The 23364-nt window shown below is 44.3% G+C and overlaps 1 protein-coding gene and 1 long non-coding RNA gene across 4 annotated transcripts; one reads left to right on the forward strand and one right to left on the reverse strand.

Annotated features, from left to right (window-relative positions):
* Positions 1-1950: 1950 nt before the first annotated feature.
* Positions 1951-17395, reverse strand: LOC135310416 (uncharacterized). Of its 3 annotated transcripts, none has more exons than XR_010370460.1 (3): positions 17306-17395; positions 5835-6304; positions 1951-5705 (listed from the first exon to the last, which is right to left on the reverse strand). It is a non-coding gene; the product is annotated as an uncharacterized LOC135310416 (long non-coding RNA). The 3 variants fall into 3 exon arrangements; XR_010370459.1 differs by having other exon boundaries at positions 1951-3724; positions 4134-6304; XR_010370458.1 differs by having other exon boundaries at positions 1951-2693; positions 2988-6304.
* Positions 17396-17434: 39 nt separating this feature from the next.
* On the forward strand, positions 17435-20340 carry GCNT1 (glucosaminyl (N-acetyl) transferase 1). The gene is made up of 2 exons (XM_009514521.2): positions 17435-17525; positions 17934-20340. Exon 2 carries the CDS (start codon positions 18073-18075, stop codon positions 19351-19353), a length of 1281 nt encoding a protein of 426 aa, XP_009512816.1. The 5' UTR covers positions 17435-17525; positions 17934-18072; the 3' UTR covers positions 19354-20340.
* Positions 20341-23364: the final 3024 nt, after the last annotated feature.

The following is a 23364-nucleotide window of genomic DNA, read 5'->3' on the forward strand; positions in this document are numbered from 1 at the left end:
CACTGCCAATGAGTTTGCATGCGAAGATGGTGCGCTCCGTACAAACTTCCACCACATGGGTCGTGTGCACTCGGCTTCATCTGGATCTTTGGATGACCGTTGATCATCCAGGTCACCATAAATCACCTCAAATACAGCTAATTCCCTTAGATACTGGATGCCTTTCTCCATAGTTGTCCATTTTCCTGGGCGATATGTAACATCTTCTTTAAAGGGATACCTTTCCTTCACTCCAGACAGGAGTCGCCTCCAGAGGCTGAGGGCTTGTGGTTTTTTTCCAACTGCTTTGTCAACACCCCCTTCCCCAGAAAGGGATCCCAGTTGTTTGGCTTCTTTTCCCTCTAGTTCCAGGCTACTGGCCCCATTATCCCAGCATCAGAGCAGCCAGGTGGCAATGTGCTCACCTGAACGATTGCTATAATCTTTTCGCATATCTCGCAACTCGCTTAAGGACAGGGATCGGGTGGTCTCTATTTCATTTATTACTTCTCCCTCCTCTCCCCGTGATGGCCCTGGTTCTTCATCATCCCGTTCTAAACGAGTTGATGTCCGCTTCCAATATTTCGTCTTGTGTATGGGGGCAACTGATACTGGTACGGGTTTATTTTCTGAGCCAGCTCCGGTACTTGTTGTGGGGGTTTGAGTGGCTGCAGTGCCTGTCGTCAGGGCTGGATTGTCTACAGTGCCAGTCACTTTGCATTTCAATCCAGAGACATTCTCTTCCCCCTGGGGGCACTGAACACTGTTGAGCGGGGCTCGGTATGCATGGGCCAGGCCCCAGCACATTGCAGTGATCTGTGTCTCTCTGGAGTTCCCAGCGTAACAACATACTTTCTCCAAATATTCTACTAGTTTTTTAGGATTCTGCACTTGTTCGGGGGTGAAACTCCAAAACACTGGGGGTGCCCACTGCCCTAGGTATTTGCCCATGCTATCCCACATGCCCTGCCACTCGTAACTATCAAGCCTCGGGGCAGATTTCTGGGTGATATTCTTAAGTTGCTTAGTCAAAACCAAAACAACATGCCCCAAAACTAACAATAAGTGCACCTTAACCACCCAAGGATGTTCAAGATACAAAAACGTTGTTGTAACAAAGGCACAGACATCATAGAACAAAGTTGCAAAGGTATTATTCTGTATTTCCTCCATATAAAAATCTCTCAGAGGAGGAGGTATAATTGCTAATTGCCTCAACAAGGTGGTATAAGTACAGTAACGGTTTCAGCAAAAACCCCAAATACCAAATAAAGCTGAAAACGAGTGTTTGTATAACAAATCTTGTAGGCAAAACATTACTAATCACAGCAGAACACAGCAGACTCAACAAACCAACACCAATCTGTAACACCAACTGCAAAAAGGACAACATGGTGCTGGGACCAGCAGCTGTTGTTATCTCCAACCCTCGAGCCCCACGTTGGGCGCCAAAAAGACTGTCGTGGTTTAGCGGCAGCTCAGCCCCACGCAGTCGCTCGCTCACTCCCCACCGGTAGATGGGGGAGAGAATCAGAAGGGTAACGCTCGTGGGTTGGGATAAGAACAGTTTAATAATTAAAATTAAAAGAAACAACAGTAGAAATGCAATGTAAAGGAGAACAACGAGAGGCGCAAAGCCCCGGGGGGGAGGGGGAAGGGAGGGGAGAGGGGGAACGAACCGCCGAAACAAGCCGCCCGCGCCGCAGCCGCCCACCGACCCGACACAGCGCCGCCTCCGCGCTGCCACTGCCCCGCCCAATATCCTGGTCATGGTGTCACATGGTATGGAATGAACCTGCCATTGGCCAGTCGGGGTCAGCCGCCCCCGCCATGGCCCTGCCCCTCCCAGCGCCCCCCGTCACGCGGCAGAGCGCGGGAAGCTGGAAAGGTAGCCGACCCCCACAGTGAGGAGAATTAACCCCTTCTCAGCCAAAACCAGCACACCTCTGCCAAACTGTTCAACCCAACAGTGGATCGTGACAAGTGCAAACCCCTGATATTTGCTTGGAAATCACGCTTGCTTGTTTCTTTGTGTGTTTATTTATTTTACAGACCTCTTCCTTTTATAGAGTTACTTCACTGTTTCAAGAGGTTACCAGCAGTGGAAGATCCCCCTGGACTTCTCACAAGGGAAAAAGTTTGGTATTTTTCAAAAGTTTCACCATTTTGAGGACTGAAAACCTTTTGAGAGAACAGAGCTCTTCTTGAGGACTTACTACAGTACTGAGAGCAAGAAATTAAACCCTTTCTTTCTCACAAGCTCCTTACTTGTAACTCATCATCGAGAGGTAAATACTTCTGGATTTTTTGGTTGGGTTTTTTTTGAATATTCACCTCTGTCACAAAACATCACCACTTATGAACACCTCATGATAAGACTGGGCTTAGGAAAAGAAAGACCAATTGAAAAAAATTCAGAGAGATCCAGCAGGAATTTTGTCCCTCAGGAAGGCTCAATGGACCTGCTGACAACAAATATGAAAAGAAAGTTGTTTTGTCCTGGATATTTAAGAATACTTTAATAATTGATATAAAAGTGCAAATATACATTTATCAGACTGTACTAAGGAAAGGTACTAAGTATTCTTGACCTAGAATGTATGAAGCTGTTAAAAGGTATCAGGTATGAAGAAGAAACTGATGAAGTTCTTACAAGAGGCCTCAGTTTTATAGGCAGTCTTAAAGTCTTCGGGAACCTCTTGTTCAGCATCCATCTGTGACAAACATAAGACAGTCAAACCTGAACAAAATGTTACATAGAAGCCAGATTTAAACTTAGAATAAAAAAAGGAGTGGTGAATTGCAGAATGTAAATTGACTAGCCTGTAATTAGGACCCCACATTTACCCTCCAGGGCAGAACAATAATGGACTACATGACCAAGCCACTAACTCTTGGGAGCATAAAGAAACAAGACAGATTTGGAAACTTAAGCCTGCAAAATCAATAGGATGAGTTCGAAGAGGACACTGTGAAAGACTGTATGAAGTATACAATAAAATACACACCACAGCAGTATCCATCCTTTTGATGATATGGCTACATTTCCAAGAACTTAAGCCATCTGTAAAAGCCTGTGGACAAAGATGAAACTCCTAACAAATATGAAAGTATACTCTTACTTTACAGTACACCAGTACTGATTCTAGGAACAGTTCAACAGGCAGATGTATCTAGTAATATGAATAAAACTGTTGTGATTTATGGTAATGTGCAGTTTATATAATTACATGATGTCTAAGCTTACAGTAAAGTCACAAACAGGCAACAATCAGACCGTGTACCAGGGGACAATTCTTATTATAGGCTCATGCGTACTAAATATACAATCTTGTGTTGCAGGAGTTATGCAGCCACCACCCAGTCCATGTCAGGAATTACGTGGATGCCACCTTAACAGGGCTCGGCCCTAGGTTCCTGCTCGAAGAAGGTAAGTCACCGGTCCACTGTGTAAATAAGTGGTTTATTTATCCAACATGCAGAGCAGCTCGAGCTGGATGCCTCCAAGGGGGGACCTCCACTGCAGACCATGCACCCCAATTATACCCTCACAAACAGATTTCCCAGAATGTACCACCCATTACCCAATCCCCAAGTCCAATCACTTAATTCCAGTCAGTAGTCTCTTGATTTCTTATTGGTTTTCCTGGCTCTGGCTTGGTCTTCTTCTGAAGTTACCACATTCTCTCAGAGTTGTTTTCTTGGTCCTTATCTTCTTCATCCTTCTTGCAACTGTTGCTTTCAGCTAGTTTTGTGGTTACAATATCAGCTTTATCAAAAACTTTACTCTTGTACAGCTCTTGCAGCCTAAGGCTTCAAGTACTTCAGCTTCAAATGCTAAGTAAGGCTATTGATCCTAACAATTCTCAACACTTGGAACTACACAGATTATGATTTCCTTAGGGAGTGGAGCACCTAGTCCAGTAATGGAAACTATCAGTCTATATAATTTATTCACAGCTGACACAATAGGGAAGAACTCCCACAGGAGTTCTGGAAAATTCATGTGTTCGTACGTCATACTTCTGCAGTTTCTCAGGGGTCACATATAGGGTACTTCTATGGAGGTGTTGTACAGAGAGACTGACTGCCCAGAGGGATAGAGCAGGGCATTCTGTTTCCAGCAGAGCAAATTTTGGTAAAAGATAGCTTACCTTTTGAAAATTTTTCAGCTGATCCCAGCTAACAGAACAACTCTTCTGTAAAAAAGGAACCCACAATAACAGATAATGTACAGTGAAAGAGTAACTGAAAGAAAATTCAGAAATTACAGAACTACTGCCTATTTTACAGGAATTAGACAAAATGTCATAAAGAAAGTAATAAGGGGAAATTATGAGTAGATGTTGAAAACTTGATGATAAGGAACAAGGTAAAGACAAGAGGCTAATGCTGTACATATAAATAACGTCTAAAGGAATGTTAGGTTCATGGTCCTAAGCTGGCATTAATTTGTTTGGATATGCTGGGAAAAAAAAAGTGTTAATACTCAATTCTTTTTTCCTCCTGTCTACAAGTAGCAATACCAGAAAATATAGCGTGAAATCATAGTAGCTGTATATGTTATACCAACAACCCTGAGGTCTGCAATGTCAGCAAAATGCAAAGAGGAAGCTTAGCACCAGACCACCAGTTTAGCTAAAAACTGGTGGCAAAACACCATTTTTGTAAAAAATAATATAACTAAATCAAATATGCAGCTCATGTGATACAGGATCACAGGAGTTTAACCATTTATAGTGGAAAAACCCCCCATGTTTATCTAGCAAAACATGAACATGAGACACTATAGAACAGTTTATTGTGCAATTGTTCCTCACAGCTGTAACAACAGACCACCTTCAACATAGGGAGGAAGGAGAAATGAAATGAACTTAAATTAAAAAGTTGGGCTATGAAATAGTGAACAGATTATAGAAAAATCAAAGGCAGCACTTGAGCAGAGCATTGCAGACACACAATCTGTGGTCCCTTCAGAAGCAGCCTACACTTGGATCATCTTAAAGCATTTGTGAGGCCAGACTCTGAAATTCATGAAATGTTTCAAAAGTGTAGAGAAACAAAATCAGCTCAGACATTAGTTCAGGATTCTTGGCATATACATGCACATATGTGTATGTCTGCATGTATGTATGTATATGCATTTATGTATGGATTTACTTGTATTTATATAAATAATATTGGTGCTGATTTATTTTTACTTTGGGAGAGGGGCTTTTCTAAGCAAATGCTGTTCTTCATGAATAAAATTTGGAGAAGTTTGAAAAGTTGAAGTTTGTTTAATTTGTCAGTGTCTTACAAGGAGCTTGACTGATTCTCCTTATGGTTAAAATGCTGGCTTTGCCAGGCCACAGCAGACTGATCTTTCTTCACTCCCACCAAAGCAGCCAGCAAGAGGAGGATTCATTCATTCCCCTGGCAGACATGTTAACGCCAGGCCTTCACACGTTTTCAGTGCAACCAGCAAGTCACACTTTTTAACTGGATCAGAGTAACAAAGAATAAACCAGTTGGTTCTACTGGGTTTACTTGGCAAGTCTGGGTGGAGGTGGGTGCTGCAGAGGTGGCCTCTGCGAGAAGAGGCCAGGGGATGCCTTGTGCTGGACACGGCTGGTTCCTGATGGCTCCAAGGTGGACCCACTGCTGGCCAAAGCTGAGCCTGTCAGTGACACTGGTGGCACCTTGTGACAACGTGTTTACGAAAGGGTAAAAATGCTGCAGATCAGCTGTGAGAGAGAGGAGTGAGAAAAACACGAGAGAAACAATCCTGCAGACCCAGAAGTTACATATGTAATTAAAATTTTCTTGACAAAATGATGCAGATTTGAGGTCTTGCAGTCCATGCCCAAACTAACCTGTCTGATCCAAGTGGCGACATGTGGAGGCAATTCCCCCTTCTCCTGGCAGTGTCTCCTCATGACAGCCTTGCAACCAGTTCGTCTCATTTTCTTGTTAGCTTTCAGCCCCTTGATCCTGCTTACTGTGCAGATGCACGAACCTCCAGTGGGAGCTCACAACTGGGATGCAGAAAGGACAGGAGAGTCTTTCAGGCATGCCTCGATCTGCCAAATCATGATGCGCTCTGGATAATGCCAATGTGCAGGGATTCTTGGGGAATGCTGCAAGCATTGTTCAAGCTGCTGCAGGCTGCAGCGTTTGGTGGTTTTTAATGAGGAAGATGCTTTCTTTGAACTTCCTATTTCCTTGGAATTAAATTTTCTAAATTCTCTGACAACATATTAAGAAGCTGCCTGCCCCAAAGCTTCACCTTCATGTTTCACAGCTCTTCAAGCCCTGTCGAGTGTGTTTATTGTTGGGCAGACATCTGATGGGACAAAGTGAACAACAAACCAAAGTCTTCCTTACACTCTGCCTACACACCCTTTTCTTTCCACCACTGCAAGTTTCGCACCCGGTTTCCCAGCCATGTCTGCTCCCTTCCCACCTCGCGACCCCCTTCTTCGTCTCGGTTTTTCCACCCACCGACCCATTTAAAACACATCTGCCCCCAAAAGGCGAGCAGGGGGCAGGTCAGCAGCACGCTGGGCGCTGCACACCCACGGCCGCGGCACCCACGGCCCCGCGGGGGTCTGATCACAAACTCCGCGGCTGCTACGAGCAAACCGAGCCCGGGCAGCGCCGCCGCGGTGGCTTTTCCCCCTCGACCCCCGGGGCGAAAGCCAGGGCGGGCTGCCACGCCGCGCAGCCCCGGTGGGTTTATGGTGGTCCTGGGCTATGCCCTGCGGGTGTTGCCGCCTCCTGACGGGACGGGACGGGACGGGACGGGCCGACCCGTACCACGCTGCTTTCAGCTTTAATGGCACTGGCAGGGGAAACCTTGAGAAAAGAAGAAAAGGCCGAGGAAGAGCATTGCGAAAGCAGTTGGCGACAGCTCAGCACTGCCGGCTTGAGAGGGCGGCGGGCGGGACTGGGGAGAGGCAGGGGCGGAACGCGGCCAGCGGCGCCGCGGGGCGACCGGCCGCCCCGCGCCGCGCCGCGCCGCGCCGGTGGGTGGGTGGGTGGTGCCGGGGGAGGCGCGGGGCCGGGTGGGGGCTGGGCTGGGCCGGGGGGGAGCGGGAGCCCAGCGCCGGGCCGGGCCGCGCCGCGCTGGCGGGGGAGGTGCAGCTCGGCTCTGCCGGGGCGCCCTGCCTGCCCCGGGGCGCCTTCCCGCCGCGCCGCCACACAGCCAATCGCGCCGGGCCGGGCGAGAGCGGCGGCGGCCCCGCAGGTGGGTGCGGCGGGCGGCGGCTCGGGCCGGGCTGTCAGCATCGCTCTGCCCGGGGCTTCCTTCCTGCACGGCGGCGCGGACCTCCTCCGGGAGCCGCGGGGTCGCCGGGCAGTTGCCGGTCTGGAGGGCAGGGGAGGCGCAGCTGCTGTGCCTCTCTCCTCCTGCTTCTCTTCCTTCTGCTCCTCTTTACTTTGTTCCCCTCTTTCTCTCCTTCCCCTCTTTCCTTTCTTGCTCTCCGGTCCGTTTTACTTTTCCTCTGTTTATCTACTCGCTTCTGTCTCTCCCCCTCCTCCTTTCTCTCTTTCTTTCCGTCCCTTTCTTCTTTTCCCCTTTTCCCATGTCCCTTTTTCCTCCCATTCCCTTTCCCCCCCTTTTTCCCCTCTCCCTTCGTCTCCCTCTCCCTTCGTCTCCCTCTCCCTTCCTCTCCCTCTCCCTCTCCCTTCCTCTCCCTCTCCCTTCCTCTCCCTCTCTCCCTCTCCCTCTCCCTTCCTCTCCCTCTCCCTCTCCCTCCCTCTCCCTTCCTCTCCCTTCCTCTCCCTCTCCCTTCCTCTCCCTCTCCCTTCCTCTCCCTCTCCCTTCCTCTCCCTCTCCCTCTCTCTCCCTTCGTCTCCCTCTCCCTCCCTCTCCCTCTCCCTTCCTCTCCCTCTCCCTCTCCCTTCCTCTCCCTCTCTCCCTCTCCCTCCCTCTCCCTTCCTCTCCCTTCCTCTCCCTCTCCCTTCCTCTCCCTCTCCCTTCCTCTCCCTCTCCCTTCCTCTCCCTCTCCCTCTCTCTCCCTTCGTCTCCCTCTCCCTCCCTCTCCCTCTCCCTTCCTCTCCCCCTCCCTTCCTCTCCCTTCCTCCCTCTCCCTCTCCCCCTCCCCCCCTCTCCCCTCCCTCTCCCTTCCTCTCCCCCTCCCTCTCCCCCTCCCCCTCCCCCTCCCCTCCCTCTCCCTCTCTCTCCCTCTCCCTCTCTCTCCCTCTCCCTCTCTCTCCCTCTCTCTCCCTCTCCCTTCCTCTCCCCCCCTCCCCTCCTCCCCCTCCCTCCCTCTCCCTCTCCCTCTCCCTTCCTCTCCCTTCCTCCCTCTCCCCCTCCCCCTCCCTCTCCCCTCCCTCTCCCTTCCTCTCCCTTCCTCTCCCTCCCCCTCCCCTCCTCCCCCTCCCTCCCCCTCCCCCTCCCCCTCCCCCTCCCTCTCCCCCTCCCTCTCCCCCTCCCTCTCCCCCTCCCTCTCCCCTCCCTCTCCCCCTCCCTCTCCCTTCCTCTCCCTCTCCCCTCCTCCCCGCCCTACCTCTGCTTTCTGTCTGTCTGTCTTCCCTTCCTCCCTTTGTTTTTTCCCGCGACAGCACATTCAGGGGAGCCCAGGGCAGGCGGCTGGCCTCGGGGGTGCTGGGTTGGTGGCAATTCTGTTAGCGAGCACAGGGCTCAGGGGACATCTGGTGCTCCCGAGGTGTTGCAGTCCTGGAGTGTGTTGGTTTGGGGCTTGTTTCCCCCCCCCCCCCCCCCCCCCCCCATTATACTTGCTAGAACTGAGGAAACCTTGAAGAAACCTCTTTTTTTTTTTTTTTTTTTTTCAGAACAGCAAAGCTGTTCAGAAGGTTGTAAATAGTCTTCTGTGACCCAGGTTGGGTGGGAGGACTCAGAAGCCTGACAGGAGGCTCAGTTATGCTCTGGCATTTTGCCTCCTTTCAGTCAGTGTTGCTCAGAAAAGTAGATTTCTTTGTGAGAAAGAGGAGGAGTGGCAGGAGGAGGGAATTGCCGTTTTGGAGTCTTTTTTAATGGAATATGAGGTGGGCTACCTCAGAGCTGGCAAGAATGACAGAGTCAGAAATGGTAGTAAGAGAAGAGCGGACAGATCTAGCATTTCAGTCGGTTGGCTTCAACTTGAAAAATATTGCAGGATTTGGAGCTCAGGCTGGGGCTCAGTTACAATGGTATATTGCTTTTGAAAGTAGGTGTACACAAAAGAAAACACTACTTTTATTTTCTCTCCTCAGCGATTCTCTGCCTATAGTAAGCATCAATTATCAGCATCATCTCTTTCCTACGAATCTGAATTGTTTGGGGCAATACTTCTTTCCTGAGGCTAGAAGAGCCAAAAGTTGCTTAAAAACCCCATGAATACTTTTGCCAAGTCTGTTCTCTTTTTTCTAACTTAAGCAAAAAGCACAGAGCAGGATACAAGCTGAAGATTTACATTCTGCTGTGCTGAGAATATGGTGATCTACTGAGCAAAATCCTGCTCTGCAAATTTGTTGCCACAGTGGAAAATCCACTGCTAGTCTTACAAAAAGATTTAATTTTGTTTTTTCTAATAATTGCCTCCTGGTTATCCTTTGGATTCCAACATAATCCAGAAGTTCTCCCCTTACTTTGGTTCATAAGCTCCTGAAATTTGAAAACACCTAACTTTATCATAGAATAACAACATAGAATTCTGTGTTAGGAAAGATGAAAAGAGGTAATTCCACAGGATTGTAGCATGGCCAACTAGTACAACCAAAATAACTTGTGCTATTAGGTTTTCTTCAGACCTCAGGAGAAACCACTTTTTGCACTGTGAAGCATTATTATACACAGGATAATCATGGTGCTAGCAGATAATTTTTTCTAAGACTGTGATAGGTTATGAGAAAGCTGTTCGGACACACCAGACAAGAACATTGTAAATCATAACAAAAACTGTGCATTTGGTAACTACGTTACTATCATATATATTGCTCTTTATCAGATTTTAAAGCCACCTTTTGTTGATCTTTTTGAGGGGTGGAAGGATTAGGCTGTTTTCCTCCTGAAAAATCCTGTAAGAAAGGGAGTAAGAGATGGCAGTTCTCATCCTGTATGAAGTTTCTGTGATGACAGTGAAAGTTACCCATTCCTGATGATACATACAGCACTATAAACAAAAATATGGGGCTTTTTTGTGTGTCTTTTTGTATGTTTTGCAACAGAACCTTCTTTCTGGTAGTATCTGTGTTTTATGTGCAGTTGTCTTGCAGGTTGGATTAAACTTATCTCACCTAAAGTGAAAAAACAAAACAAAACAAAAAAACCACCCTGTATTACCTCTTGAGCTGTAGATTAAAAGAAGGAAGTATTATTTTACTGACTTGTGCAATAGAGTTAAACCTGTGCACCTAAGCATGATGCTGATCCTTGTTAGTCCAGTAACTACAAAAGACATCTGTTCTTTTCAGAGGAAATTATTGCTGCAGGTACTCTTTGTTCCTTAGCTCATTGATGAACTGTAACAGTAGGCATGGCTTTCAAACATTGCCTTCTACATAGGGCTAAAGAAAGTCTCCTCAGAATAACATTTTAAATGTTGTGCTTGAAGCAGGATCCAACTACTCAAAAATTTGACAGCATCTTCCTTCCCCCATGAGATTTAGTTGCGGTTTAGCAGACGTTACCTTTCCTGTAACAGAGTCTGCCAGTGTGTTCCATTCTGAAATACGCATTGTCACAAGGCAGCAATTAGTTCTGTAGGTGGGTGTGAGGAGTGCAGCAACTGCTCCCTTCGTGGTGAAATTATAGTTCCTACTTTAGAATAATGTGAAAAAATAGGTATGTATTTAACTTTGAAGTAGCCACTCTGTATAAATTATCTTGGTGAACACCAGGCAGTTGTACTGGGTGTTAAATTGGACAACATTACTTTAAAAATTCTGTGGCTTTTTGTTTGGGATTTGTGAGTGTACTCTCACTGCCTTGAGGTAAAACTTACCTTTTCGTTAGTCAGTTCTAAGAGTCACAGACTTCTTGAGGAAGGAACTGGTCACTGAATGGCTTTGCCATAATGGCTTTACTTTCCTGAGTTGAAATTTTCTATTGTTATAGCTCTGCCTGTGAGACCACTAAGGACACATGTGAACGCAAATGGCAATCAGGCTTTGTACTGTTCTGGGGAAGATTTACTTGATACAGTAATACAAGAGAGTACTAGAAAGGCTACCAATATTTACATTTTTTCATTGCCCTTTTTCACACTGTTTATGTGGGTTTTACTCATTTTTTAAAAGAGAAGGATTTTAGTGTGTCAGATTCCTGATATCTGAACATAAGATCTCCAAATAACCCAGGGGTTTGAACTTATAGTCATACTTCTGACCCACCCCTCCCAAAAAACAGCTATCTACTTTTAGCTACTCTCACTGTTTAATCTCCGTGTAGTGGTAGGTGTACCAGTACTAGTTGTTTGTGGCGTTTTGTTTAAAGCTGCCTTCAAGATAACAAGGGACTAGAAATGTGGGGGGGGGTTCTATAAAAAGGAAATGTCTTTCTTTTTTATTATTGGGTTCTTTTAAGCAGCTCTGAAGGAAGAGCCCTGCTCTTGCAGAGTGTTTTCAATGAACAGACAGCTGCACCCGTGTGGAACCCTGCAGCTGCCTCTACACAGTTTTCAGAATTAGGGTCTTAATCTGGTAGAGTCTAATGGTAACCAAATACTTGGCTTATGAACAGTCTTATTTTCAGAAAGACTGAAGACTGTCTAACAGAACAAACATCAGTACTTTCATTCAGTTAAAGGAGTGTCTGCTTTCAAGATGGTGCTGCTTGATAGCACGGAAAAGCTGAGTAAATTGTGACTCTGCTCTGTGTCTGGCAGAATTTTGCAGATAACCCTGTGTCTGTGCAGTCTGTCTTTGTGCTTATGCATGTTTGTGTTTATGCAAGCTGTTTACAGCTTTAAAAATAACTTCATCAGAACAAAGATTCTGCATAACTGAATCTGAACAGAAGCAGGTTAATTGTAATAACTGCTTGCAGGGCATGTATGCTTTGAAGCATGGTGGATATGCCCTGGAAAACTCAAGGACTTTCCAGCAAATCCAACCTTAGCAGAGGGCCTTCTTCTGAAGTATTGAGGAAAAGTTTTGTATCTCAGGTGGAATTTGTGAATGCAAAAATTGGACAGCAAGGACCTGGTCAACACCTTTTTACTTACTATTCTCACGGGTAGCTGAGGTTTCTTTATATCCTCCCTCCCTCTGAAGCAAGAAAAGGGAAAAATAAGTCAGTTCTGACTCTCACTCCCCACCCATCAAAATGATTACTTGTCTCCTGGCCCATCCCAATTACTGCTCCAGAGGTGGGTGTACGCAGCACTACATTTTCCACTCGGCTTTTCTTCAACACTTTTCTGTAAAAACAAAAATCTCAGGTTGTCATGAATGGATATAGGATATTAGTGCAACTTCCAGGAAGTTTTCAAATACCTGTTTTAAAGCTCTGGTTAAAAGCTAATATGTCTGTGGATATATAATAGAGGCCTTCGTAATGTTTGTGTTGCAGGGTCCTCTCCACAGTAGCTGTATGCCAGATGTCACCAAAACAACTACAACAGAGCAAACATCACCATCTACTTCCTCTGGTATTTGTTAGAGAAAGCAGAGTAGGAGGTAAAATGAAGGAAGGGAGATGAGTGCATGTTAGTTCTGCAGGCCACAAGGCTGAGAGCGTTGTGACACCACACCATTGCAGCTATGCCTGCAAGACCTATCAGATCTTCCCTGCTCTTGGTGTAACTGGTTTTGACCTCATGACAGCCTCCGTGATGCTACCTAGCTCTAAGTTCTTTCCTGCCTTTCTATCAGTCATAGATTTATATGCTGCTGAAGTACACCAAAGCACTTTCTTACCCTCTCCCTACCCTCTTCTGAACTTCTGGTGCTGATACTGGTCCATGGTGTATTGTGGAGGCTAAAGTGCTTCTTTTTAGATGCTGAATCAGTGTTTAGCATCTTGTCTCAACAGTTTTTTCCATTATGTGAGAAAAGACTGAAGTGCCAAAATCAAAAGACACCGATTTTTTTTTCTTGTGCCATGAGTCCCTAATGATTTTCATCTTATCGTGAGATGGGTCTGTGTACCATTTCAGAGCAAGCCCTAACTGCTTTTTCCAAGGAAAAAATATACTTAGCATAAAAATGTATGGTAATTGCATAAATACAAAAAATACCTACTTAGTTTACAGCTTCACTCTGCTCTCTGAACTATTTCAGACAGGGTAGAGGGTGAAATGTTTTATGCAAGCTGGCACGAGGGAGGCCTTGCGATGCCTGAGAACCAGGAATCCCGTTTTGCTAATCCTGACGCTGTAACTCGGGCAATATGAATAGCCCCAGAGAGGGGTGCCACCCTGCTGTATCACTGATGAGAGGCTGCCATTGCTTTTAACCTTGTTTAGGAAAAGACACATCTCACTCTCAGCCTTACCAGTCCAAACAAGAGCCTCAAGGTTTGCTGAACTGCAGCGTGGTGAGCAGAGATTTCCAGGGCCCTGGTGGCTCGCCATGTCAAGTCCTGTGGGGAGCTCGGAGGGGCCTGTTTGGAGCCATCAGGCCTTAGTGCCCTTGGGGCCCTGCTGGTGTCCATGAATGCTGACTGCAGAGAGCTCCCAGGGGCAGGCTGGTTGGATCTGCTGTCACAGCCCTCCTGCCCTGATGTGCATCCAGCAGAGATGGGAGCAGGGCTGCTCCTTTTGGAGCGTGTTGTGATATCGGACCAGTCACATGGTGAAACTGCAGCCAAAGAGGTTTGCTGTGCCGGCGGCCAAAGGCAGGTTTCTGTGTCGCTGGGCTGAGGCACATGGACTTTGTCAGGGCTGCTCTAGCCACATTCTGCCGGCTCTATGCCCTCACAAACATCCCCTTTCTTTGGGCCAGCCCCATGGTGTGGATATAAGGGTCCTTGCTAATGGCACTGCCATTGCGTGCTGCAGCTCCAGTCCAGCCTGCCTGCATAAAGCCTCTGCGTGAACGTTGGTCTCCCTCTGAGCTCTAGTATAATCTTCTAAAAGTGTTTTGTTTGGTTTTTTTCTCTGAAGACTTAGGTTTCTCATGGGATTTTCTGTTTGTTTTTAAGGATGAGTGAAGCCAAACTTAACTAAAATCACATGCAGAGCTGAGCTCTGAGGGTGCTGTTCCCTCCTGCCTGTGGCCACAGCCTTTCTTTGATGAAGGTTATTCCCCTCCAGCTCTTTCGTCGTAAGTACCGATGTAGTCTATTGCTGACTTGTTTCAGTCAGTACCATGGGTCAGATTAATAATTTAGAATGTAGGGTTAACACATGTTTAGATAGTAACCAGATAAAGACATTGTTAATGAAATCAGCTGTTTTACAGTAGCACCTTTACAGTAATATAAAAGTTAAATCAGAACCTGACTTTTACTAAGATATCTCCCAAACTTCCAGGTAACCGGTACTTGTTTCACAGATGAATAAACTAAGAGGCAGATGATCCAAGTGATTTGCCTTCTTGACACAGAAGACCTGCCAGAAATGGAGATTTCTAAATCTCTAAATGGAGATTACTAAACTCATTCAGTAGTCCTTCTTTCCATAAGGTCTATTTAAATGGAGAACACTAGTCTCTAGCAGCAATCAAGCTGAAATTATCTTGGTTTTGTGTTTAGTCTTACCATACAGTTTGTATACAGCAGTGAAGAATAATTTTGGTAGGAAAGATGAAAGTGGGCAGCTAACAACCTTTGTAGTAACTCCTCCAAATACCAGCAACTGCTATAAGTCTCCCTTTTTTTAATGGCTACTGCATCAGAAATATAGGCTCTGACTTGAGGAGGAGGCAGTGAAAGAAGGAAGCAGGTCAAGTACGTAACTTTTGCAGCTGAACTTCAGTTGAGAGCAAGACCAAGGCTGCAGCATAAAGTCTTCATCCATGGCTGTGCAAACCTCCCTCCTGCTCTCCCACAGTGCAAGGTGCTGCCTCTGACACTTCATTCTCCACTATGCACACTAAAGCTATGCAGAGCTTGAGAAAAAGATGTTAAAAGCTTTAGAGAATGCAGTCTGAAGCTAAGTTAATGAGTATTCTAGGCTGATAAAACTTTATAAAACAAACAAAAAAAAATATTCTTAGATGAAAGGTACCAAAACTTACTTTATCCTGTAAAGGCCAGCTTTTGAAAAGAATGAGATATGATCAAGTTTTAGGACTTCTTAGAAAAAGAATTGCAAGCATAAACAAATAGTAACTTATTGTTAAGACTGTTCAGAGGAAGCAGTATGTCAGTCAGAGTTTTGACTGGGGGAAAAACCTCCACCTAAAGATAAGAGCCATGTTAACATGTAAATGTTTGCTGATCTCTCATTTTGGTATAATGGAAATGCAGGGTCTGATTATTCTGAACTCAAAACAGTAAAGGAATTGCACCCAGCTGGGTATACAAGGCCTTTCTGAAAGAGCCTCTTTCTCCTGCTTTCAATTAAATTTTATTCTAAAACAGGAGCATGAAAGACTTCTTAGCAAGCTTTATTCTTTGGAAATTGTAGAAGGTGAAGACTGCAATGGTAGCTTTCGACTGAGGCTCTGTCTCCCTGCATTGTAAAGAACAGGGAGGAAGTGGCAATCCGCTTGAAGTGTCTGTTATTCCACAATGCTAATGCTCCTGTAAAAACTGAGAATACGATAAAATAGTAGTGCTAACTCTCATCCTAAAGAAGGAAGGATTCCAGCTTCTGTCAGCTAAAGCTTTGCAAATATAAGTGTATTTGAAGTACATTTTAAGTTCTAGAAAGTCTTAATTTCTAAATTGGTGGATAGAAAACAGTAATTTAAGGGTAATCGGTATCACAAGCTTCATCCAATGGAAATATATACTCAGTAGAGATTATGGAGACGATCACGTAGCTAATGTCCTTCCTTTTTTAATTTCATATGTGTGAGACCTGATACTTAAAAGGTACCTCTCTGTGCTTTCAGCTGCAGTTGCACACTAGTTCACCAGGCTTCTTACCTTAAGGGTTAAAATTTTAGTTCTTCCAATTTGACTTCGCTATACACCTAAACCAGACCTGGAACAAACTTTCACCTCCCTAAGATAAATTAAAAATGCAGGATAAAATAATTACAGGTGTAACTGTGAAAACAAAGTACATTTTACGGTAAGTTAGATCTTTATATAATGCTGTTAGTCACAAATAGTTTGTGGTCTCTGCCTGCTGGTGGCTTGAATTACAAAATACTTGGTTATAGTACTTCCTTAAAATACTGCTGATCCTTATAGCTGTGCTAGACATTTGTGCAGTGATGTGCACCTTCCTCCCACCTACTACACATGGATGAGTTCCCCTGGTCACTTTGCAATACTGTGGGTATAGTGGTGGACCCAATGGGTAGAACATCCCAGTGGCAGCATTACCACCAAAAAGCTCTGGGATACCAGGCCTCAATTTCTTACATGCACCTGTTCTGAGATTTGCAAGTAGCAGGTTAAAAGCCACAGTCTGAGAATTAAAAGCTAAAATGTTATTGGGGTAGCTTCAAGAAAAGAGCGGGGCGGGGAAGAAAAATCTTATGCTGAACATCCTACAGCAAAACCTGGAAGTGGACACAGCACACACTTTTTTTCCTTAAATGAATTTTCCTACCAGGTTTTTTTGGGTAGCAGTTATTCTTAGAGTGGTTCAGTAAATTATTCAGAGGCACTAAATTTTTCATGAGAATAGTAAATATGAAAAGAGCTGTATATATCTCAAATACTTCAATATTTTATTAACACTTTAACTTATAGATTAAAATTTTGGAATACATTCTCTGGTCTTCTATTGGCTTTTGCAGTTAGAGGTTGGTTTAAAATTTAGACCAGCACTGAATTATTAGGCAATGAATTTGTGAGTACAAATAGCGTTTGAGTGGCAATGTAAGTTGTTTAAGGATATGCTGTTCTAATCAGTTTACCTGCATGAGGTAGTACTTATAAAAAAAAAGACACCCAGATCTCTAATCCAGTTCTAAGGTGCAGTTTTCTCAACAGCTACAGCGGTACCAGCTGTGTAACTCTGCAGTGATGTGTGGTGATCCCTTCACAGAGCACTGAAACAGAAAAAAGGTGCTTAAGGGGAAACCAGACTCGCAAGAAAAAACGTTGTAGTGCCTGTGAAATCAAGATGAAAATAAGGTTGGCATATTATAAATCTTGTTGCAACTCAGCCTTGCAGCATATTTCAACATAAAAGCAATTGCTGATTCATAAAAATGTGTTTAAACAATGATAACACAACACTGCTTTTCTTAGATTTCTGCATTTGCAGTGACTTAACATAAATCAGTTTTAAAGATAGGCTGTAACTATTGCATTTTATGTTAAAAAGGTACTTACTTCATCAGTTCAGTCACAGCTGTTCTCACAACTCTGAAGGCTGAGGAGCTATGCTGTACTAATTTCTTTCTCCCCTTCTCATCAGCTCTTTCCAGATGGTATTTCTAAGCTCAACTGCAGGATGTTGAGGAGACTGTATCTCACATAAAATCTTGAAAGGCTTCAGGGACTGTTTTCCTGGTGAGAATATAAAGCATGACTAGCACGCAGCAAGTGCGTGGTAAGTTGTAATTATGATGAAATCTATGTCACTGCTGAAGGGAGTATAAAACATTCTTGCCAAACCCTGAAGCACGAATTAACATCAAATACTTGCCTCTCAGTAATGTATCTAACTGGCTTTCATTTTGCCAGATGCAGCTGCATCAGCTCTGTTTTCTGACTGAACTTCAGTTTGTAGTCTTAGTACTATAGAAGTAGTGTTTCATGAACACTATCTGCCTCTCCCAGTCTTTTTCTAGAAAAAAAAATTAATTTTATTCATTGATTTCTGATTTTCAACAGAATATTTTTGGCTGAACTATTTACCTTTTTACCATCACTAAACAACAATGTAATTATTAACCAGTAGTTTTTCTAAAGAAGCCTTTTATTCTTTGAATGTCACTCATATTTCATTTTATTTTAGGATTTTTCCGTCCACCTCCCTGACAAACTCACCAAATTCCTGAGAAACACAAATGGTTTTTTTCTGAAGTTGTTGAAGCTGATATGAGCAGAGTGGAGGGCAATTTTTTTTAGCCCTGCAAAGCTACCTGGTATTTGAAATGCTGAAGAGGAAATTACGGTTTTGCCACAACTTGCGTGTCAGGATTTTCTTGGGTCTAACTCTTATTTTAGTAATAATTTCAGTTTTGAAAGTTAGCCAGAAGCAAGACTTGTTGAATCGGAGACATCTAGAGCTGACAGAAGAAGATCCTGTTGGCAACGTTAACTGCACTAAGATTATAGAAGGGGATATAGAAGAAATTCAAAAGGTAAAACTTGAGACGTTGTCGGTGTCATTTAAGAAACGCCGCAGACTAACAACAAATGATTATATTAACATGACAGCAGACTGTGCCTCCTTCACCAAGACCAGAAAATACATTATGGAGCCTCTCAGCAATGAAGAAGCAGAATTTCCAATTGCTTATTCCATAGTGGTTTATCACAAAATTGAGATGCTTGATAGACTTCTAAGATCAATCTATGCCCCTCAGAATTTTTACTGCATTCATGTTGACAAAAAGTCTCCAGAATCTTTTTTTGCTGCTGTGAAGGGAATAGTCTCATGTTTTGATAATGTCTTTATTTCCAGCCAGTTAGAGAGTGTTGTATATGCTTCCTGGAGCCGGGTGCAGGCAGACATTAACTGCATGAAAGATCTCCACAGAAGAAGTTCAAACTGGAAATACCTGATAAACCTCTGTGGCATGGACTTTCCTATAAAGACCAACCAGGAAATAGTAGAGAAATTAAAAGCCCTTAAAGGTGAAAACAGCTTGGAAACGGAAAAAATGCCTGTTTATAAAGAAGTAAGGTGGAAAAAACACCATGAGATTATTGATGGTAAAATAAAAAACACAGGCATAGACAAACAGCTACCACCTCTCAGTACTCCAATTTTTTCTGGTAGTGCCTATTTTGTAGTTAGCAGAAGATTTGTAGAATACGTATTACAAAGCAGCAAAATAGTTAAGTTAATTGAGTGGGCAAAAGATACTTACAGCCCAGATGAATACTTATGGGCAACAATTCAGAGAATCCCTGAAGTCCCAGGTGCAGTGTCTTCTAGTGACAAGTATGACGTTTCTGACATGAATGCACTGGCCAGGTTTGTCAAGTGGCAGTACTTTGAAGGTGACGTGTCCAAGGGTGCACCTTACCCACCATGCGGTGGAGTTCACGTTCGCTCTGTCTGTGTTTTTGGGGTAGGAGACCTGAACTGGATGCTACGAAACCATCACTTCTTTGCTAATAAGTTTGACACTGATGTTGACCCTTTTGCAGTGAAATGTTTGGAAGAGTATCTGCGACACAAAGCTTTGTATCTGCAAAAGAACTGAAATACTGCATGCTCCTATTATGAAACATAGGTAAAAATAGCTATGTGCTTTAATATACAACACCCATGGTGTTGATGCTGGTGATGGGTGGTTCATGCCATGTTGATATGGTGATGATGATGACCTCACTGATTCCCTCCCTGCCTTGTCCATGGACAAGAGGGAGAAAAGACATGTCTTAAGTGAAGATGGGGATGCCTTGTGTTGCACACTATGGCTTGGGACTTTGGACACAAAATTGCAGACAGCAATTTTTGGAAGGCCAACTATTTGGAATATTTATTATCTAAAATATGTAATTAATGGACTTCCTTTGGTTAAATTATTTGTTTTAAGGCTTGGAAAATGCTTGTTGTTCATGGTTATTTCTCAGTTTTTTCCCATGAATGTAATGCTACCTGGAAGGGAAAGATGAAGAGGGAAAAAAAAAAAAGAGGTAAAAAGCAGCTGGACTTCACAGACATCATACTGAGTACCGAAAGATCTCAGGAAAATAACATTAGAATTCATCTGAAAACTATACAAAAGGGGATATACCAAAGCCAGCTGTTATAATTTAACTTAAATCTGATCGCTCTAGTTCTGCAATATGTAGTTCTTAATCCTCCTGAAAATTTCAGCAGCAGCATGGAGTATTAAGGACTTGTATGTAAATTTTTGTAGCCAAATCTTGCTTTTGTATTCTTAAACCCCCCTGATAATGTGATATAAAGTTTATACACTAGTTTGTAATTACATCTTCTCAGGGAAAGTTCAGTTTTGTGCCTGATGAGTTAGACTTGTAATTTTACACTTCTTACTGCATCAGGAGTCTTGCTTTTGGATCCAAAATGGCTCAAGTTTCTCAAAAACTTAGAAGAACTGCAGTAGTGTCTAAATATCACTGGTGGAACTGCTGGTTTCTGCTTTCTGTCAAGCTCTACTTGCATTCCAGGTACTTTTAACATTAAGTATGCAAAAATAAAGATATTTTTCTAAATTATATAACCTCTTCCTAGAATTGAAGTCTTTCTAAAAGCACCACCAAAAATCCTAATGATGAACACGTAAATGTTTTTACTGTAAGTTGCCATACATAACTGAAGCTGCAGCTGACACAGGTCCTACCTTTCTTCCATATGCTCCTTCGTTCATGTGTCTGGCTGTTTAGGTTCAGCTGGTGCATCTGATTTTTCTTTTTCTTCTTTTGGTGGAAGGGGAAAGGAGAGTGAGTTTTGGTCCAGGTTAGGTCCCTGCTTAGTTTAGCTGCTGCAATGTGGCAGAGAAGCATGGTGATGAGAGAGCAGGACACTGTGATGGATGATGCTATTTCTTTCCATATCAGTTCAGGTTTGCCACACATAGTTACTGCCAGGTGTCTCATCTTACTCCTGAGATGACAGTGGAATTCATTACAGGCACTAGCAAATGGAAAAGTAGAGTAAATTTTTTGTTTCTTGAACTCTTGCTGTGATGGCAGCATGTGTTTCTTACAAAGGTAGTTTGTCATGAAGTTTCTCCTAAGGTGTCCCCCAATACTTAGACATTAACATAATGAACTCCATACTGTTGATAATGCAAACAGCTAGGGATGCAAGCAATTCAATCTGAAATAGGGCCTATTATTGCTAACCTGTGCCTTCAAAACCACCTCAGAGCTGTTTAGGGAGTCCTCAGAGGCTCTCACATGATGCGTGAACAGGTAATTAAAGCCTGTGAGCTGAGGCAGTGGAGGGAAGTATGCCATCTTCCCCACCCTTTGGCTTTTCTGCAAGAATGCTTTTACAGACAGTTGTGCTCTAACACCTCTGCACAAGCTACAACAAGATGTAACTTCACTGCATATAGTAACAGGAAATTCCAGGAAGTCGTATTATATTTTTAGCATAAAGGAAGCTGTTTGTTTGCATAAGAATTTCCACCTGAAGGCAAGCTACATGTATAGCTTCTGTGAGACTGGAACTGCTAGTTCAAATAGACTATAGAAGTGATAATGAAGTTCTTTGCACAGGATGGACTGCCAACTCAATTGCTTGAAATCTGCTAGACCGCTGGAGGCTCAACCCCTTTACCCACCTAATCCACCCTGCTTTGTACTTACCCGATTAATACAATTAATTCCTGTCTGTATCTCTGTTCTTAATGATACTGCTAATGTAGATAGACAGACTTGACTAGGTGCTCCAAATGTTCCTGTTTTGATAGTGTCAAGAGAGATCCTGTGTACATTTATTCTACCATTCTGTACCGAAGGAAGAACAGGACAGAACTGCTGTTTAGCATACATTCTCCATAAGATAAGGAGGATTATGTTTTTCTTCTGGGGAAACTGAATCACAAAATACCCCATCTCCCTAAAATTGACTTGTAGAAGAGACAACCTAATCTAGTAGATTTTAAATGGTCTAGAAAGGCAATTTCATGAAAAGAACTCTTAATTTGTTGAACAAATACTGAATATGCCAAAGGAAGTTAGTAAATTAATTAAAGGTATTGCAACTACACATACAGAAAAGACACCACAGCCAGCTACAATGAGTAGAAAAAGCAATCTAACTTATATTAGTATTTCACTGAATCTTCCAAGAAAGCCAAAATAATCATGGACGCATCAAATCATTAAGGTTGGAAAAGAACTCTAGGATCATCAAGTCCAACCATCAACTTAACACTACCATGCCTCCTAAAACACGGCCTTAAGGTTCACGTCTACGTGGTTTTTGTACACCTCCAGGGATGGTGACCCCACCACTTCTCGGGCAGCCTGTTCCAATGCCTGACCACTCTTTCAGTAAAGACATTTTTCCTAATACCCAATCTAATCTTCCCCTGATGCACCTTGAGGCCATTTCCTCTCATCCTATCACTGGTCACTTGGGTGAAGAGACCAACACCCACCTCACTGCAGCCTCCTTTCAGGTAGTTGTAGAGAGCGATAAGGTCTCCCCTCAGCCTCCTCCTCTCCAGGCTAAACAACCCCAGCTCCCTCAGCCACTCATCACAAGACCTGCTCTCCAGACCCTTCACCAGCTTTGTTGCCCTTCTCTGGACACACTCCAGCAACTCAATGTCCTTCTTGTCCTGAGGGGCCCAAAACTGAACACAGTACTCGAGGTGTGGCCTCACCAGTGCCGAGTACAGGGACATGATCACTTCCCTACTCCTGCTGGCCACACTATTCCTGATACAAGCCAGGATGCCATTGGCCTTCTTGGCTGCCTGAGCACACTGCTGGCTCATGCACAGCCAGCTGTTGACCAACAACCCCAGGTCCTTCTCTGCCAGGCAGCTTTCCAGCCACTCCTCCCCCAGCCTGTAGCGTTGCTTGGGGTTGTTGTGACCCAAGTGCAGGACCTGGCACTTGGCCTTGTTAAACCTCACACAATTGGCCTCAGCCCATCAATCCAGCCTGTCCAGGTCCCTCTGCAGAGCTGTCCTACCCTTCAGCAGATCAACACTCCTGCCCATCTTGGTGTCATCTGCAAACCTACTGAGGGTGCACTCGATCCCTTCATCCAGATCATTGATAAAGATATGAAACAAGACCAGCCCCAACAATGAGCCCTGGAGAACACCACTTGGGACCAGTCACCAACTGGATTTAGCTCTGTTCACCACAAGCCTCTCTGGGCTCGGCCATCCAGCCAGGTTTTTACCGAGCAAAGAGTACACCTGTCCAAGCCATGAGCTGCCAGCTTCTTTAGGAGGATGCTGTGGCAGACTATCAAAGGCTTTGCTAAAGTCCAGGTAGACAAGATCCACAGGCTTTCACACATCCACTAGGTGGGTCACCTGGTCATAGAAGGAGATCAGGTTGGTCAGGCAGGACCTGCCTTTCATGAAGCCATGCTGGCTGGGCCTGATCCCCTGGTTGTCCTGCACATGCTTGGTGACCTCATTCAAGATGAACCACTCCAAAATCCTCCCTGGTACCAAGGTCCTCCCCGGTACCAAGGTCAGGCTGACAGGCATGTAGTTCCCCGGATCCTCCTTCTGGCCCACCTTGTAGATGGGTGATGTCACATTGGCAAG

The sequence above is a fragment of the Phalacrocorax carbo genome, chromosome Z, assembly GCF_963921805.1.
Source record: "Phalacrocorax carbo chromosome Z, bPhaCar2.1, whole genome shotgun sequence".
Classification (NCBI taxonomy): domain Eukaryota; kingdom Metazoa; phylum Chordata; class Aves; order Suliformes; family Phalacrocoracidae; genus Phalacrocorax; species Phalacrocorax carbo.

Excerpts from the sequence above, each read along its gene's own strand:
- GCNT1 (XM_009514521.2), top strand. The coding sequence starts at position 18,073 with ATGCTGAAGAGGAAATTACGGTTTTGCCACAACTTGCGTGTCAGGATT.